The sequence below is a fragment of the Mustela erminea genome, chromosome 14 (assembly GCF_009829155.1).
Source record: "Mustela erminea isolate mMusErm1 chromosome 14, mMusErm1.Pri, whole genome shotgun sequence".
In the NCBI taxonomy this organism is placed as follows: Eukaryota; Metazoa; Chordata; class Mammalia; order Carnivora; family Mustelidae; genus Mustela; species Mustela erminea.
The window spans coordinates 48,257,278-48,272,224 of NC_045627.1; the positions used below are offsets into that span (position 1 = coordinate 48,257,278).

The 14,947-nt window shown below is 33.7% G+C and overlaps 1 protein-coding gene across 11 annotated transcripts in view; it reads left to right on the top strand.

Moving 5' to 3' along the window:
- The window catches only part of CCSER2 (coiled-coil serine rich protein 2), a 189,201-nt gene that overhangs the window by 128,321 nt on the left and 45,933 nt on the right, over window positions 1-14,947 (top strand). For all 11 annotated transcript variants that reach the window (XR_004278991.1, XM_032314147.1, XM_032314144.1 and 8 more), the window contains one exon: window positions 10,085-10,168. Coding sequence is in view for 10 of the 11 variants with exons in the window: in XM_032314147.1 (XP_032170038.1) it covers window positions 10,085-10,168 (84 nt within the window). In the remaining variant the exon portion in view is untranslated. The remainder of the gene's footprint in view (window positions 1-10,084; window positions 10,169-14,947) is intronic.

The following is a 14,947-nucleotide window of genomic DNA, read 5'->3' on the forward strand; positions in this document are numbered from 1 at the left end:
CATGAGGAAATTCAGATAATGTGCTAAGCATAATGTCTGATGCATAGAAAGCTATTAATAAATGTTAGGTATTACTAACAATAATGATAATAACAATAAATATGTGAAGGTCAGTGGTTTTTAATTGCTTACATTGCTTAAAATTTTATGTGACTGCTCAAAAAGCTAATTCCATTTATTTTAGTATTCATTTAATTAATTTTATTCCATCATTCGGTATATTTTATTAAGTACTTGTTGAGTACTAAGATTGTAATAATGAAGATGAAAAAGATGACACAATTCTTGTCTTACACGTAGTGAATTGTTCTTAAAACTACACATTACAACTGGATAGTGGGTTTTGAAATATATTTTGGCCATTATAACTAGAATTTTTGCTAATTAAGTTGAATAGTATAGGCACTATCAGAGGGCATCACATGTAGCAAAGACAAATATGCCTTGTGGAACTTGTTTTTAATGTGATATCTATATCTGTCTGTCTACGATCGAATCATCCATCCTTATTTAGATATATGCATACACACACATATGTGAACAGATATTCGTGAATAAATTATTATTTCGTGAATAATTTATATAAATTTATATAAATTATATTTGTGAATAAATTATTTCTTTTGTGGGTTATGGTTCTTCCCCCCAAAAATAAACCTCTTCTAGTACATAAACAATGCTATACTTAAAACTCCAAGACAAGTCACAGATTTAAATTGAAAATAATGTGAACGATCACTGCATCAACAAAACATTAATCCTCAGTAAATATGCTGAAAGGTGCGATGTTTTATAAAGGCCCCTCCAAAATTTTGTATAAAAGATTTGAAGAAAAATTTTATGTTCTATAGGAAAGCTAAACGTGAAAATTAACTTACTCCATGGATATTAATGTAACCAGCTACCTTATACTCTAGGAGAACATATAAGGATTAAGCATTTATAAAAATGATATGTTACAAAGGGCAAAAGATAAGATACAAACTGAGTGTATGATTGGAACTTACGTTTTTTTCTAGTATTTTTTTTATAGATGTAATACCATTTCAGTCAAAATCAAAACACCTTTGTGGTGTTCATGAAAGAGACTCCAAAACTGTTAACACCAAAGAGTTTATTCTGTGTTCTTGGAGAAACACAAAAAGAGAAAGGGGGTGGGAGGGAACTCTTTAGAGCAGGATATAATACTGAGACAAACATAAAGCAGTGGAAAAGAACAGAAAATGCAGACATATGCCCTGAAGTATCTACTAAAAAACAATTGGACACAAAAGGATTTTAAAGGAAATGTTGAGGACAAATTCAGTAGTATAGAAGCAGTTATTTAGTTCATACTATTAGTAAACAAATGGTCTGAAGAGCTTATTTTTTTAATTAAAAAATTAGAAGAAATTTATAACTGATATTTTCAGATGTGGCAGAAGAAATCTACAGAAAAGGATATCCTGACTCAAATGTATATAATTATGTTTAGTATAAAAGTTGAAACAGAGGAAATTTATAAATAATATTTGCTTGGAATATTACAGACCTGCTCATATATAACAATGTTCCAGTCAGTCGAAATGCCATATTTTTCTGCTTTAAAAATCTTTGTCCCAACCATTTGTTAGGATCATCTCATCTCTGAAGCTCTTATTAAAAATCAGTCTTTATAAATTTGTATTTTAGAAATCATCTCAAATATAACCTGAATGATTAGATGTTAAATCGCATAGGTGAATTACAGTGTTACTCAAAAATTATTCTTGATGCACATTGTAGAGTCTGTGTGATGTGATGTGATTGTTCATCCATATACTTTTGTTTTTAAAGAAACAACTTTTCAAAAAGAAAATAAAAAAAATCAATCTCTCCTCTTCCTCTACTCCCTTTCCTAGGATGCCTCTTGTGATTGTGTTGTAGCATATCTGAAAAACAAGGCAGCTTTGTTGACATCACTGATGATGCTTGTCAGCAGAGATTGGTCAACGCTGCCAAACTTTTTTGTTAGTCATTTCAACTATCCATGTCCATTGCAGCTGCTCTGGAACTCATAGGAAGATCCCAGTTTTTGCAAACTCATGGAAGAACCACTTGGGTAAGATGGAGTTTGTTATAGGGTTTTCCAATAAGTTAGTATGTGGAACAGAGTCATAATATTAGAATGAAAGTTTACGTTGATGCTATGTGAAAAGAGAAAAGTGAAAGATGACTTGCTGACAGTAGTCTCCTAATGCTCTTAGAATAAAGGAAAGTTTATCTTTTTGAATCTTAAATAAAATGTGAATGGCATAAGGGTTAATTAAGATTAATTGTATTTAGAGTTCAAAAATCCAAACTAGAATCCATAGAAACTTCTGAGATACTTCATTTAGTAAAGTGGCCCAGCATACTTGGACAATCAGTTAACTATGAATTGCTTATTTTTCATGCATTGATGTGTTGTAGTTATTATGTATTTTTGCATTTGTTAAATATGTTTATGTAAAATGCTTAGAACAATGCCACCATTGTTCAATAAATATTAGCTTCTTAGTATATGTAATATGAAGCATGAACATTGCATGCGTGATTGTTACTCAGTGTTTTTTTTTTTTTTAAAAAGAAGGTTTTCTGTCCATTTTATGTTTTTCTTCTCACTCTAATGCTTAAAGACACTTTTCCCAATTTAGGCTTGGGCACTTTTCACTTGAATCAAGGTTTAATAGGGAGTACTACCATTGGTTAGTCTCAGAGTTATTTGGAGGGGAGATGGTTTTATTAATTGATTCAGTTGGAAATCTTATTCATGATCTTTAGGCTTTTATACTCTGATAGAAATAAATTTTTCCCTCTTTGATTGCCTAAATCTAGACCGCTAGACTGTTACAATTTTTTTTTCCTTTGAGGCATAGCAAATAAACATTAGTAACTCAGTTGTCTTGGCCTATCCTATTAACTTACTTGATTTTAGAATAATGTTTTGTCAGTTTTCAAAAATACTGGTTTGTGCATGGGCTTTCATTTTTTATTGATTTCTAGTCTTAGTACATTCATAATAAAGAATATCTATATGATATAAGTTTTTTGGAATGTGTCGATATTTGCTTTTGTGTCCTAAAGCAAGGGTTGGAAAACTTCTCCTTAGTAGGCCACATTGTAAATATTTTAGCTTTTTTGGGCAAGAAGTAAAATTGCAGCTCTTAGTTGATATTTATAGAATCATTTAAAGTGGACTCATTTAAAAATGTAAAAGCCATTCTTAGCTCATGGACTAAATAAAAATAGACATCTGACTGGTTTTGTCCTGTGGACCGTAATTTATTTATTCCCTGGCTTAGAGTATATTCAGTTTTTGTGAACTTCCTGTGTTTGTTTGAACAGAACATTGTATTTGTGTATTTTAGATAGCAGTGAATCTATTCTATTAAACGTTTTAATTGTATTATTTATCTCTTATTCATCCTTACTAAATTTTTATCTTTGATCTGTGAGTTTCTGAGAGTAATGTTAATTTCCTGCTATAGTTACAGATTTTTTAATTTCTTCTTTTAATGCTGTCAAATTTTGTTTTAGTATCTTCAGGCTATTTTATTAGGTATATAAATGTTTGTGATTGGCTGATCACCTTGGTGGAGTGTTTCTTTGATGACTAAAGTCTTCATTTATGCTCATTAATACTTTTTATCTTTAATTCTACCTTGCAAAGTAATAGTAATACTGGTATGTCAATTTTATTTTTCTTGTCATTGTTGAGATTTATCTGGTGTTACACTCTCCTTTTATTTGGTTTAAAATTTTTTTAATCAGGTCTTTTTTTTTTTTTAAAGATTTTATTTATTTATTTGACAGATAGAAATCACAACTAGGCCGAGAGGCAGGCAGAGAGAGAGAGAGAGAAGAGGAAGCAGGCTCCCTGTGGAGCAGACAGCCCGATGTGGGCCTCGATCCCAGGACCCTGGGATCATGACCTGAGCCGAAGGCAGAGGTTTTAACCCACTGAGCCACCCAGGCGCCCCTTAATCAGGTCTATTAATTTTCTAGGGCTGCCATAATAAAGTACAACAAGCTGGGTGGCATATAACAACAAATTTGTACTCTCACAGTTCTGAAGGCTAGAAATCTGAAATCAAAGTGTTTTCAGGGCCATGTGCTCTCTGAAGGATCTAGGAGAGGAATCTTCCTTGCTTCTTTGGCTTCTGGTGGTTGCTGGCAATCATAGGCATTCTTTGCCTTACAGATGTATCACAGCTGTCTCTGCCTCCCATCTTCACATAACCTTCACATGACCTGTATGTGTGTGCATGCAAATTTCTCTCTTATAAAGATACCAGTCATATTGGATTTAAGCTTGATGCGAATCCATTATGATCTCAACTTGATTACATTTGCAAAAACCCTATTTCCGGATGAAGTCACATTCCCAAGTTTTAGATTGGCATGAATTTTTAGGGGGACACTATTCAATCTAGTACAGCTCTGAGGTATAACTTACATGCACTAAAATTCAGCCTTTTTTGTTGTATAGTCTGTGAACTTGACAGATCTTTACAATTGCATAGGTATTACAGTCATCCCCAAAATTCCATCCCCCCCTTTTTGTTTTTAACTTTTACAGTCAATCCTTACATCTGCGGCTAGCTCCTGGTAACCACTGATGTCTTTTTTTATGTCACTATAGTTTGCCTTTTCAAGACTGTCATATAAATGGAATCATATATAGTCCTTTGAGTCTGGCTTTTTTCATTTACCATAATTAATTTTCAAATTCATTTATGCTATCCTCATATCACTAATCTATTCCTGCTTAATGCTGAGTAGTAGTCCATTGTATGCATGTATCATAGTTTTTCCATTTACCAGTTGAAGGATATTTGTGTCACTTTCTAGTTTGGGGCATTTGTGAATAAAGCTTCTATAAACATTTATGCACAGATGTTCAGGTGTACATGTTTTCATTTCTCTTGGTTAAGTACCTTGGTAATGGGATTTCTGGGTTGTATGGTAAGTATATATGTAACTTAAGAAATGGCCAAACTATTTTCCAGAGTGGCTATCTGATTTTGTGTTCCCACCAGTGATTAACAGAAGTTGGAGTTGTTTTGCCTCCTTGCCTGTGCCTGGTATTGTATTTTTCAGAAGCCCTTCACATAGATGTGCAGTGCTATCTCATGGTGATTTAAATTTGCATTTGCCTAATGACTAATGATTTTGAGCATATTTTCATGTACTTATTTAATATTTTTGTATGATCTTTCGTGTCTGTTATTTTGCCCATGAACAAAAATGTTGCCTGTTTTAATTGATTTTTAATACTTCTTTATGTATTTATAGATAAATACTTAAACAGGCATGTAAATGATGAAACGAATGTTGAAAAAAATGGTATTTGCTTTTTAGGCAGCTGTGTACAATTGTGAGTTAGTGAAGTCAGTTAAAATCCCTAGAGCTTCATATTATCATTATTTTTACTGTCGCTGTTGTTTAAAAAATAGCTCACAATCTGTAAATGCTCTCTGTGATTTAGACACTATGCCCAGTATTTTACCTGAATTATTGTAAATATTTTCTCCCAGTTTATAACTTCTCTTTTTATTCTGTTATTCATTTTTTTAAGAGAGGAAGTTCTCTTGAAATCAAATTTGTCAGTATTTTTTATGGTCATTTCGGTAGCATCATATTTAAGAAATCTTTGCCCAATCCAAGATTACAAAAATCTTCTGTTTATTTGAAGAATGTTTATAGTTTTAATTTGATGTATAGATCTGTAGACTGTTTTGAGAATTTTTATGTATGGTGTGAGGTGTAAGTGAAATTAATTTTATTGCATATGGATGTTCTATTACCATTTGTTGAAAAGACTATTCTTTATTGAATTGCTTTGATACTTTTGTCAAAAATGCCTTTGAACATATTGGTGGCTCTATTTCTGGACTCTTTTTTTAATTTAAATTTTAATTTTTTTCAACATCTTAATTTTATTTTATTTTTTTCAGTGTTCTAAGATTCATTGTTTATGCACCATGCAATAGTGTCCTTCTTGATACCTACCACTAGGCTCACCCATGCCCCCCATCCCCCTTCCTTCCAAAACCCTCAGTTTGTTTCTCAGAGTCCACAGTCTCTCATGCTTCATCTCCCCCTGCAATTTCCCCTAATTCACTTTTCCTTTCCTTCTAATGTCCTCCATGTTATTCCTTATGTTCCACAAGTAAGTGAAACCATATGATAATTGACTTTTTCTGCATGACTTATTTCACTCAGCATAATCTCCTCCAGTCCCATCCATGTTGATATAAAAGTTGGGTATTCAACCTTTCTGATGGAGACATAATACTCTGTTGTATATATGAACAACATCTTCTTTATCCATTCGTCTCTTGAAGGGCATCTTGGCCCTTTCCACAGTTTGGCAGTTGTGGCCATTGCTGCTATGAACACTTCTTTTCACCACATCTGTATCTTTGGGGTAAATAGTAGTGCAATTGCAGAATCTTAATGTAACTATTTTTAATTTTTTGAGGACTCTCCATACTGTTTTCCGAAGTGGCTACACCAACTTGCATTCCCACCAACAATGTATGAGGGATCCCCTTTCTCCACATCCTTGCCAACACCTGTCGTTTCCAGGCACCCAAAGGCTCATTAACTCAATTTGATTAATTTTCTAACTTAATTTGATTTATATTTTCCCTAAGAGATTATATAGAACTGATATAATTCCTTTAAACTTTGGAAGAATTTGCTAGGGAAACATCTGGCCTTCAGTATTTCTTTTACAGAAGTTTTAAAATATGAATTAAATTTATTAATAATCACAGATCACCTCAGGTTATCTGTTTCATTTGGGGTGAGTTTTGACAGTCTGTGGTTTTGAGTAATTTCTCCATTACATTTAAGTTGTCAAATTTGTGTACATAGAGTCACTCATAGTATTATTATTATTATTTTTGTATTCTTTTTTTTTTTTTAATTTCTTTTCAGTGTAACAGTATTCATTGTTTTTGCACCACACCCAGTGCTCCATGCAATACGTGCCCTCCCTAATACCCACCACCTGGTTCCCCCAACTTCCCACCCCAGTATTATTATTATTTTTTTCCTTCTAGTGTGTTTTTTCTCCTTGGCTCAGATTGCATGATTTCTGTTGATCTGTCTTCAAGTTCAGTCTGTTATCTCAAATTCTGGTGCATTTTAAAATTTGATTATTGAATCTTTTCAGTTTTAAAATTCCACTTTAGGGCGCCTGGGTGGCTCAGTGGGTTAGGCCGCTGCCTTCGGCTCAGGTCATGATCTCAGGGTCCTGGGATCGAGTCCCGCATCGGGCTCTCTGCTCAGCAGGGAGCCTGCTTCCCTTCCTCTCTCTCTGCCTGCCTCTCTACCTACTTGTGATCTCTCTGTCAAATAAATAAATAAAATCTTTAAAATAAAATAAAATAAAATAAAATTCCGCTTTATATATTTCCCATATCCTGTGTTTTTGCTCAGACTTTCTCTTCCTATTCCCTTCAAGAGTTCTCTCTTACTTTGGGAGAATTTTTATAACAGCCCTTTTAAAATCTCTTTCAATTAATTCCAACTTCTGTCTTGTTTTGGCACTGGTGTTTGTTGATTGTCTTTTCCTGTGTGAAGTTCAGGTTTTCCTTGATTGTAGGTTGAGTAGCTTTGGGTTTTACCTTAGATCTTTGCATGTTTTATGACACTTAATTTTGTTTAAATGATATGGAGAATACTGTGGGATTTCTTGGGGTTTTTGTTTTAATTTTAAAAGCAGATAAACACTCTGGTTGAATTCAAGCTATAATTTCCAACTAGCCAGCTATGTTTGGATTATGGTTATAATCAGTTCTGTTTCAAAGCCTTTTTCCCATGTTTGTCAGATATTTCTTTATATATATATATATATATATATATATATATATAATAAAGTACTATTATATATAAATATATACTAATATATAATATTTTTATATGAATATATAAATAATATATAAACATATATAAATAATATAAATATTATATATAATATATAATCTTTATATATATATATATATAAATATTTTATCTATTTATTTGACAGACAGAGATCACAAGTAGTCAGAGAAGCAGGTCCAGAGAGAGGGGGAAGCAGGCTCCTTGCTGAGCAGAGAGCCTGATCTGGGGCTCGATCCCAGGACTCTGGGATCATGACCCGAGCTGAAGGCAGAGGCTTTAACCCGCTGAGCCACCCAGGCACCCTGTCAGATATGTTCTTAGTATACATCTTTCAGAGGCTAGATTGGGTCTGGGCAATGGTCTGATTTTATTTCTCAGAGTCTTTGATATACTGTTTAGGATCAGATTGAAGCCAAGTGCTGCTGAGAGGTGAACCTAGAAAGTTACATACAGCTTTTCAGAGTCACTTTCCTGAGCTAGTACTTTATGGTCTCCCTGATATTTTCTCTTCACCTGGGGATGCCCTTTTTGTTCCTGCACCTAAAAGCTGATGTTTTATTTTTCCTCTTCTACTACTTATTTTCCACAGCTATAACAATGTCCAAGACAAAAGTGGTGTATACTTGTGTTCTGTCCTATTCTTTGGGGTTCCTGCTTTGCAGTGGGCAGGAAGATAATTGAGATGTCTGAAAATAAGTCAGATTTTACAGTTCCTCTTTTCTCAAATATATAGTTATATGTAGGACTGTTTTTATATGTCAAGGTATTTATAGCAGAGATGAAGCTTTACCCAGATGAATCTTGTAAAATTTCTTTCTTTTTTATTTTAAACATTTAATGCGGTGCTCTAAAGACATTTGTTATTCATTAGGATATTGCCTCCTCTCAGGTCAAATTTTTAGTATCCATATGACATCACCAGTAAAAATATAATTTATTTCTTATAGCTTTGACAAATGCTTTTTTTTTTGCTATCAGTCAATAATTACCTATTGACTTTACTAAATACACATTTGTAGATGCCATACCTAGAGATTCTGATTCAGTGGTGTACAGTGTAGTAAATAAAGAAGAAAATGACCTACATGCTTATATCTTCTACTTTAACACTCTTCTTTAATACAGGACATTCCTATGGTCTAGGAGACGTCCTCAGGACAGGTATGTCTGAAGAGGATTGTGATGGTAGCAGTACTGAAGGTTGTTGATTCAGTGGTTGTCCCAAGGCAGTTAGGTACCATGTGAACAAACCTGATCTCTACCCACTCTTGTGCTGCCTTGGTTGGGGGCTTGTCCCTCACCATCATCCCAGGCATATTCTTTACTGGTTCATCTTTCTCAGAGTTGTCTGTGAGTTATTTAACATGCCATTTCTTAGTTGGTTATTCCTAACCAGTTCAGCAAGGAGTAGGCCTTAATTCTTGTCATTTTTGTTATTTCATTTAAGAATGAGTAGTTTAATTTTTTCAACTTCTGTTGAAGGGTAGCATACATCTCAGTAAGGTGCTGAAGGTATACCAATCTTAAGTGTACTACTTGAACTTTTCATATGTACTTATCCACATAACCACCATAGAGTCAAGACAGAACATTTCCAGCATCCTAATAGATTCCCTAATGCTCATTCCCAGTCAGTAGCCCCATTCCCCTGACTCAACCCCTGTGCTTATTTCTAGCACTATAAATTAGTTTTTCTTACTCTCAGGCTTCATATAAATCGAGTCATGCAATGTCTATACTCCTGTCTAGTATTTTTAATCAAATGACTTTTGTGGCCACGCCTTGTTGGGTTATTGTTTCTGACTAAAAAAGAAATACTCAAAAAACTATATCTAAACTAAAGCATATTTAATTTGACTTTCATTTTGTATTTCTTGTAGGTGTTATAATCTTCAAATTTTCTAGGAAATTTTCCTTATTCTTTTTCCCACTCTAAAACTTTCAAAGGTTTTTTGCTTCATCCACTCATGTAGTATCTTACTTACTTCCATAAATGATTCTTGCCCTAACTCTCTTTCTTGCTTTTCTACCTTTTCTTCTACCTGTATGTAGGGATGAAAAGGAGATTTCTGAAATCGTATTTCCTGTTTGTTCTTTGCCATGCTAGCATTTGGATGGGGTGAATTCAGGTTGAAACGAGTATCTTCAGTTAATGTATTAATCTCATGTTTTCCTTCTCTTCTGACAGCATGATGGAAGTGGTTCACTGCATGATATTCAACTCTCATTGCCATCCAGTCCAGAACCAGAAGATGGTGATCAAATATATAAGGTATGATTAGGAGTCATGCTAAATTTTTCAAAATTATTTTGTTGCTAAAATTATAAAGCAGTAACAACTAAAATATTTAATAATAAATATATTAAAATCTGAAACTTTGCTATGTTGAGTTTTACTTCGGTCTGCTTTTAACTTTTGCTACCTTACTAAATTAAAATAATATCACCGTGGTACTTTAATTTGAATGTATTTTATCAGTTGGACAATTATTTGTCTTTCTATTATAGGTATCCTATACCAATAATATACCAATCCTATACCAGTTCTTTTTCTTAAATCAAGAAATTATTAAATTTTTAAGTTCTTTTTGATAATTATGAATAGCAGTTTTTAAAATATAATTACCAATTAAAATGACTCACAGGTACTCCTCATATGTAATCACAACATTGAAAAGATATATGGAAAATGAGATTAATTTATCTCTTCCCATGTTTAAAAATATAACTATAGAAAATGGATACATTTTATTTTTTGAAAATGTGTTTTTTATAATTTTCCTTTTTAGTTGAAAAAAACTCTTTTCTGGGTGCTTTTGTGACTCAGTTGGTTAAGTGTCTGCCTTCGGCTCAGGTCATGATCCCAGGGTCCTGGGATCGAGTTCTGTGTCAGGCTCTCTGCTTTGTGGGGAGTGTGCTTTTTCCACTGCCCTTCCCCCAGCTCATTCTCTGAATCTCTCTCTCTTTCAAATAAATGAATAAAGTCTTTAAAGAAAAAAGAAAAAAAGCTCTTTTCTTTTGCAGTTATTTCTGAAATACCTATTTCTTAATCACCTAAAGCATTCTTGGTTTAATGTTTCCAAGTAAAATTATTTTTTTTCTTTTGTATTCTATTTTCAGGGTTTGCTAGTCAACAAACAATCTTGAAATATTGGTGGCTTATAATGACAAAAATGTATTTCTCACTTGTTATTTTTCAGTATGTTACATATTGACTGTAGATCAGCTGGGACTCTATGCTTCCTCTTCATTCTGGGACCTAAGCTGAAGGATCAGCCCCTATCCTGGAATATGTTTTTGTACCTGAGGGAAAAGAACATTGCCAGAACCACATGTAGATTCTGCTTGCATGTTGCGTATTTCACTTCCATAGCAAGTCAAGTAGCCAATGGTGTTATTAGAGGTCAGAGAAGCATAATTTTCTTGTAGGATGTGGGGTGACTTATTTGATAACAAGATTATGTATAAAACAACCAAAATCAAAAGAGACTGTAGGATTAATAGTCACATCTGGTTATCGAGGCTTAGTTTTTCAACATGTTATCTTAACTGTTCTTGCACAAATTTCTTCCCATTGCTGTGTTTCCACCCTATTGTGGGTGTGTATAGTATTCTAAATCAGCAGGTCTGCAGTTATGTTCCCAGTTATGTCCCCTGTTCATTCAAGATGGTTTAGTAGTACAGTTTCAAGTGATAAAAATATGGTGACTTGTATCATTGCAAGTTTAGAAACTAAAATCTCCACTGGACGTGCCATGTCTCTAATCTTTTATCTTAGGACAGCTTCCTCTTCCATTTCCTTGATGAGCTCATCTCAACATGGACCACTCTCTTCAAGCCTCATTCTCAGCCACTCTTCTCATTTTCTGTAGGTGGCCTTGTATTCATCAAACAAGATCTGCTACCTGCCTTCCTGCCTTCTGATTTACCTGTATCTGTTAATCATTCTCATTCACTTTGTTCCAGTTATAGGACAAAAATGGCCACTGTGCTGTGGAAGACCACCATTTGTTAGGTTCTTGACTATCTTCTGCTGCTGTTAAGGACCTAACTACCTCCTCCTCACTCATCTCTCATCAGTGTGCTTTCTTTACTTTCTCTTCATTATCGGTTTATAAATTTCTATATCATAAATTTGTCATAAATTTAGTAAACCAAATAAACCTTTCCTTGACTCTCCTTAAACCTTTTTCCAGTTAACATGGAAACTTGGAAAGATGAAAGCAGTTACTTGTTTTAATGTATAAACATTTGGTGTGACTGTGTCTTAAAAGCTTTATCCTTGATTTTTATGTCATTTGTCTCTAAAATTTCTTTTTTTTTTTAAAGATTTTATTTATTTATTTATTTATTTGACAGAGAGAGATCACAAGTAGGCAGAGAGGCAGGTGGGGGTGAGGGGGACAGCAGGATTCCCACTGAGCAGAGAGCCGATGCGAGGCTCGATTCCAGGACCCTGGGATCGTGTCCTGAGCTGAAGGCAGAGGCTTTAACCCACTGAGCCACCCAGGCGCCCCTGTCTCTAAAATTTCTTATACTTCTCAACATTTTCCCATTTTCCAATTTCCTTTGTAGGTTCCTTTTCTTCTTTAGAATAGAGATTTATATATTTTGTCCAGTTCTCTTTGACCTTTTTACTGTCATTATTTCATATATGGCATATGCATTGATAACATATATAGTTTCCCTTTCATACTTGGTGATCCAGTTACCCACAGGTACTTCTAACAGTATATCTAAAACTAACTCACAAGTATTCCCCTTTGAATGTGTTTTTCTTCTTTTATTCCCCATTTCTTTTGGTGGCAGTACTAATCACTGTATCACCCAAGCTAGAAATATAGGAAATTACTCTTGACTGCCTCTTCTGTTCTTTCACATGGAGACAGTCACCAGATTCTCCTAATTTTGATTCCTGCTCTTCCTTCTTCTCCCTATTATCATTCTCTTAGGTCAGGCTCCTACTGTCGTATGAAGTATGACATCTTAGTAATAAGTTTCCTAAGTCTAATTTGGTTGTGGTTGTCAAGTTTGTTCTCCAAGCAGCTGTTAAAGACATCTCAAATGCACTGTCAGTTCCCTGGCTTTTTTAGGCCATGCTTGATGTTCATGGCCCTCTATGATTTAGCTCCTGCCCAGTTTACTAACCATATTGGTACGCATTCTTCACTACAGCCTTTGTGTAACAACATCACTGCTTGTAATTCTCCAAATACTCTACCCTATGCTTGCCTTCACCTCTGTATTGTTGTATCATACTGAGAATCTCTTACTTTAAAATCCAGAGTCTGACAACACTTCTGTGTATTCGTAACTTTTTACTCATCCTTTAAGACTTCACTAGAGTTACCCATTTCCTGATATGTTTTTGCCCATCTTTATGTGTAAAATCCTTAGAGCAGTGCCTGTAATAAAGTTAATTATATTATAACTATATACATGTTGCTGTTAATATGTTATCACATTGTATTTGAATTTCATTTTCAGGTCCCTTTCCTCCAACACTGGTGGGACCTAGCAATGACTGAATGATGGCTACATAGTATTTCATCAGATTGCTACCTTGTATTTCAGTTACCCACTTTTTGGACACTGATAAATTTGTAAACTTTTAGATAATACCTTCTTGTAGGTTTTCCCATACTTAGGATTGTTTCTTTGGCATAGCTTCCAGGAGTGGAACAACTGAAGCAGAGTGTAAGAATTTTTAAGACTCTTCAATGTAGAGCTGTATGTTTGTCAAGAAAGGCCAGTTTTGATGTCTGATAGTGTACCATTTTTTTCTGCAATTTTGTTAATCGCATTGAATATTTCTCTCTTCAACTTAATACCTATAAAATAATACCTTAATACTTGAATTTGTATTTCTTCAACAAGTCATATAGAACATTTTACCAATTACCTACATATTTGTGAGAACTGTCTTATTTGGGGCCTAGAAAACAATCCTGTATGTTTGAACAGGCTCTTAATATACTTAAGTATAAATTCTTTGTCATATTTGCATAGGTTTTCACCAGCTTTTTACTTTAATATTAATTGTATACATGCTTTAAAGTTTTATATAATCAAATATACTTATCGTTCCTTAATAGATTCATTTGCCACATAGCTTAAAAGTTTAAACATGTATTCATAATCTGCAATCTCTTTATCTCATTTTTTGGTCTTGATTTATGATTTAAGAAGTTAAGCTCTTTAAATTCAACTGGAAATCATTTTTTATATATAATAAACAGTTTTATCAAATTCAGTATACATAACATTACAAAATTTTTTTGTCCCCATTTTTGTGATACTTATATGTTATGTTAAAGCCTTTATAAAATGTCTGTTTCTGATTTCTTGTTAAAGAGACTACATTATTTTGTGTTTGTTCCTGGTGTATCTGCAAGAGATGGTATACTTTGCTCAGTAACAACACATTATATTTACTTACATATTTTTCTCTCTAGAAAGATATATCATTCACGTGCACATATCCTTATTTCCTTGCTGTACTCTTGCCTCAGTATATATTTCTGGATAATTCAATAGTAGTAAACATAGTGGAATAACTATAAGGTAAAGATAATTTACACTTGGAAATATAACTGGATCCCTGCTTTACTTGACAGTAGGTTTCTGTTTAATACTATTAGGAATTTCTTAATAGACTAAATTGACAGGGTATTTTGTCTTTGAGTCAGGCAGTTCTCAGGAAGGTGGCTCATGGAAAAAAAATCTCCCTGTTACCCTACCAGGCATATTTATATTTCTGCAGATTTCTGAACCAGCTGTGAAATGACTCTGTGCCTTTAATTATGCTGTTTTCTGTTTGTTGTGCCCTGCATTATTTTTGATAGGCAACTCTCATACATCCCTTTAAATTTGCCTGAAGTTACTGTCTTATCTGTAATTTATTTTACTATTGGCCTTTTTTCCTGTTTCCTTATCTGTAAAGGGGGATAATAATATCTACCTCAGGGTCTAAGGGTCATACTCAGGATCAGATGCTTAGATATCTAAAAGTACTTTGTTTATAGCATTTGAAAAGTACTTAATGAATGTT